Genomic DNA, 4,438 nt, shown 5'->3' with positions numbered 1-4,438 from the left:
AAATGTTGTACGATGAGGGTGGTGAGATGCTGAACAAGTTGCCCAGAGAAGCTGTGGATGCCCCATCCCTGGAAACATTCCAGGTCAGGCTGGACGGGGCTCTGAGCTACCTGATCTAGTTGAAGATGTCCCTGCCCACGGCAGGGGGGTTGGACTAGATGACCTTCAAAGGTCCCTTCCAACCCAAACCATTCCGTGGGTCTGTCAAGAGCAAGAGCCAACCCCTGGCGCAGAAGGTCCTGTGCCTGTCTCTCCCCTGATGGCACGCTGCCGGGTGCAGCGCCACCGCCCAGGGACAAACCTGGCTGTGGAGGAAGTCCTTGACCTTGTGGTACTCTGCCTCGAGGTTGTTCTTGAGGACAATCTGGCACCAGCGGAGTCGCAGCTCAGCATTCTGGGCCTTGGAGATCTTGGGGTACATCTTGCTCAGCCTCTCCACGTTGCCTGCGAGAGGGGGATCGTCACCGCCCCTGCGGGGGCTCTGCCTCCAGCTCCCAGCCCCTGCTCCGAGGGGACTCTGTGAGCCCACCCCGGCTGCGCTGCAAATCCTCTGGGATCCTCCCAGCCATGGGCCAGCCCAGGATCCCCTGAGCCTCCTGGCACCCCTAGCTCCGGGAGCATCCCAGGCACTGGCTGGCTCCGGGCAGGAGGGTGCCCGTGTTGGGCCTCCTGGGGCCAGGCAGCTCTGCAGAGCCACGTGCCCAGTGGCTTGGGTTGCCAGCACAAAGAGTAGGGAGGTCCCTCAGCAAAGACTGCAAGGAGAGGTGAACTCAGGGAGGTGACAGCCCAGCTGAGCCATCCTGGGGACAGCAGGGCTCCTCCTTGCCACTGCATGTGTACCCACACGTCTAGGGACACCCTTCCCCTGGCTCTCCGCTCCCCACTGCGCCGACCGAGGCTTCCCAGACACCAGGAACCTCACTGCTGGACCGCAGCGGGGATGGGCTGATGGCCATGCACCCACGCATCCTGCTGACATCTCCTCACATCCCCAGCCATTTGGCTGGACTGGGGCACGTCACCCTGTGTCTCCCCTGGGCATCGGAGCCCCGGGAGGTGACCTGGCCCTCACCTTCTGGCAGGGGGGATTTCTGCAGGACCTGATCCAGGAAGTAGACCAGCTGGTACGTCCTCCAGGCCGTGATGTCCACAGCTTCGATCGCCTCCATGTTCAAGCCGTCAGCTGCCCAGAGCTCTGCCAGCTCGTCTGCCGGCTTCATCAGCTGCTCCCCTGGCGAGAGGTCGGGCAGGTAGGGGGGCCAGCCCGGCGTGTTCAGCCAGCGGTCAAACTCAAAGCCTGCGACAAGGAAGGGAGGGAGAGCTGGGACAGGTTTTCTGAACTCCACGCCGGGTGCTGCTGCCCAGGCATCTCACTGCCTTCTCTGAGGGCATCCCCAGCACCACCAAACCTGCCCAGGGATGGCGACGAGCAGAGACTAACAGGGTGAGGCTGTTAAGCCACCCTGGGCTCGGTGTGTGCTCGTGCCCCACCACCGCCAGTGAGATGAGCCAGCTCCAGCACGGAAAGCTCCTGCCAAGCCTGGCTGTCCGCAGCAAGGCTGAGCTGAGCCTGGGGCACCAGCTGAGCCTGATCCCAGCACTCGCCAGCGGCTCCACCAGCAAATGCTCATATCCTGGTGCTAGAGACTTGCTGGGCTCAGCTGTCCATGGGGAAACCCCACAGAACAGCACCTGAGCGCAGAGCACAGACTGGATGGAAAAATTCAGGCTGAGCAGGCGTACGCCCAAGCCCAGGTTAATCCCTGATCCCGCGCCGGCCAGCGCTGCACTGCCTCCGTCAGAGCCGAGGCCAGTAGCAACAGCGGCATCTCCAGTAAAACCCACAAACGGATGTGCACAGGGTCTGCACAGGACACGGAACGGCTCCGACGCCCACAGGGTGCTGGTTCGCAAAGCGGCGCCCCAGTCCCCTGGCCAGGAAGGCTCCGTGCTGACCTGGGATGGAGTCCACGCCTTTCTCCTTCAGCTCCGGGAAGTACTCCAGGAAGAAACCTAGGGTGTCGTCCGCTGTGATGCTCTGGAACTTGAACCGGTTCACGTAGGCCTGCGGGGACAGCCAGGGTGTGATGCCGCATGTGCTCCCCCCCCAGCAGTGCTGCCCGGCCCTCCCTGTGCTCCATCTCATGGGGGCTGAGCGTTGCTGAGCCCATGCCAGCCCCTGTTCCCGCCCAGGGGCTCCCCAGCCCTCTGCATCCCCCAGGACACCTCTGAGCATTGCCACCACCTGCTCCCAGCGCGGGGCCAAGCTCTGCCCTCACCTCATTCCCTCATGAACATCTCCGTTTCCCACCTCCTCTTCCTCTCCCCAGTCACCCTGTTCAGCCCGTCCTTCCCGGGGTCCCGCTGCGCTCTGACCTCGTGCCACAGGGTTTTGTATGACTTGGTACCTCCACGTGGTACCTCCCCGTACCAACCTGGAGGAAGGCATCGAACTTGCTCTGGTCCCCCACGAGATGGGCCAAGTAGCTCACGAAGCAGTACCCCTTCTCATAGGGCGTCTCGTTGTACGTGTCGTCCGGATTGACACCTAGAATGAGGGAAAACCCTCAGGAATCATCTGCCCATCTGCAAAACAGAACGGCCCTCGCGTGCACCGAGATTTCTGCTTTCTGTGCTGGGTGCAAGCCTGCCACATTCCTCCTGGAGCCATCGCCTTGCTCGGGTCCCACCGCCAGCGCTGGTTTTATTGCAAGCCGTGAAACACCCCAGCAGCAGGGCTTCCCCCCGCAACACCGCACCTCGCTTGCCCCCTGCTCCCCCCGGCCGGCTGCGGGAGGACGGGGACACCCCACAGACCTGGCTCGATGACCACCCGCAGCTTGTTGAGCGGATGGTCCTCCCCCGTGTTGTCCATGTGCTGGCGCAGGAGGGCCCTTCCCGTCGCAGCCTCCAGGCAGGTGTATGCCGAACCTGGGCAGAGGCAAGCAGGAGGCGTTCAGGGACCCCGACCAGACCCCTGTGTGCTTCGAGCACAAGGGGTGCTGCTACGGAAGGGAAACAGCGTTAGCTTATGGGCTGGGAAAGGAAGAAACTGATAAACAAGGCATTGGGATGGTAGAGTTGCAGAGAGGCATGGCAACCCAGCCCTCGGTTAGCAAGAGGTTTTCAGAGCCGTTTAAATTTATCTGGATGCAGCAAATGGCACCGGGAGCACCTGAGCTGCTGGACGTGACCGTGTGTCCGGGGCTGGGGGGCTCAGGGCGGCTGGTATCAGCTCCCCAAAGGAGCTGCGGGAGCAAGAGGAAGGTAAGGCTGGGCAAGATCGCAGTGCCCACATCCCTGGCACGGGGCTGCGAGGGCTCCATCCATCTCTCGGAGCGAAGGCGGTTCTGTTGCTAACACGAAACCCCCAGGGTGCTGCAGGCTGCTGCTCTTCACCTCTTCCAGGACGCAGCGCAGGCTCCGGCCCCGCATGCAGCGCTTGGAGGGATGCGCTGAGCCGCGGCGCACGGACCCTGGACCCACGCAGGTCCTGCCTGCGATGGCACGGCCGCACGCGGGGACTCGGCACCCCACGGCCGGGCAAGGCCAAGGCACGGAGGCCGGGCAAGGCCACGCACCGTAGACCTCGGTGGAGATGCGCCTCTGGGCGTACATGGTGAAGCCCTCGTTCAGCCAAAACTCGCCCCACGTGGCGTTGGTGACCAGGTTGCCAAACCAGCTGTGGGAGATCTCGTGGATGATGACGTCCACCAGGGAGCGGTCCCCGGCCAGCAGGCAGGGCGTCGCAAAGGTGAGGCAGGGATTCTCCATCCCGCCGAAGGGGAAGGAGGGCGGCATGAAGAGGATGTCGTACCTGCCGGGGAAGAGCAGACGGCTGGGCTCAGCCCCACTTCCTCCTGCGGACGCAGCTGGGGACAGAGGGATGATCCCTCCCCAGCCCTTCGGGAACAGGAGGCCATACCTGCCCCAAACATAAGGTCCAAAGAGCTTCTCTCCAACCGCCAGGAACTCCTCAATCACCCCATCGTACTCCTTCTTTGCAGCCTCAATCAGGCAGGGCTCGGCCCAGACACGGCTCCTGGCCAAGCGTGTAAAAGAGGAAGCTTTAACCATTAGCGGACTTTTACCCTATTGCTTCATCAGACAAAAACTGCACATGTTTATTCCACAGCAAAATAAAAGCCTGCTGATAAAGGAAGCTAATGAGGCTGGTATTGCAAACTGCTGTAATTTCTTTCCTCGTTTCAATGTCAAAGGGCTTTTATATGGCTACTGTGACAGCCGGGAACCCGAACAAACCACCGGCCTTGGGAAGAGACGTGGGACCCTCCGTGAGCAGGGACCCGCTGCTCTCATTCACGTGCACGGGGGTGAAACGAGCAGAGCCAAGGACACCCTCGAAGGCAAGGGGACCCGGCACCGAGGCTCCTCCTCACTCTCGAGACCAAGAAGCACCCTCACCCAGCAGAGCCCG

The 4,438-nt window shown here is 62.3% G+C and overlaps 1 protein-coding gene across 1 annotated transcript in view; it reads right to left on the bottom strand.

Annotated features, from left to right (window-relative positions):
• RNPEP (arginyl aminopeptidase (aminopeptidase B)) overlaps positions 1–4,438 on the bottom strand; it is a 6,720-nt gene that overhangs the window by 1,015 nt on the left and 1,267 nt on the right. The window contains exons 4-10 of the mRNA XM_009320376.1: positions 3,926–4,042; positions 3,582–3,817; positions 2,818–2,931; positions 2,436–2,548; positions 1,957–2,065; positions 1,073–1,297; positions 302–444 (exon numbers count right to left, since the gene is read on the bottom strand). Coding sequence (XP_009318651.1) covers positions 302–444; positions 1,073–1,297; positions 1,957–2,065; positions 2,436–2,548; positions 2,818–2,931; positions 3,582–3,817; positions 3,926–4,042 — 1,057 coding nt within the window. The remainder of the gene's footprint in view (positions 1–301; positions 445–1,072; positions 1,298–1,956; positions 2,066–2,435; positions 2,549–2,817; positions 2,932–3,581; positions 3,818–3,925; positions 4,043–4,438) is intronic.

This window comes from Pygoscelis adeliae, unplaced genomic scaffold (assembly GCF_000699105.1).
Source record: "Pygoscelis adeliae isolate BGI_AS28 unplaced genomic scaffold, ASM69910v1 Scaffold343, whole genome shotgun sequence".
In the NCBI taxonomy this organism is placed as follows: Eukaryota; Metazoa; Chordata; class Aves; order Sphenisciformes; family Spheniscidae; genus Pygoscelis; species Pygoscelis adeliae.
This window is presented reverse-complemented; position numbering and strand designations above follow the sequence as displayed.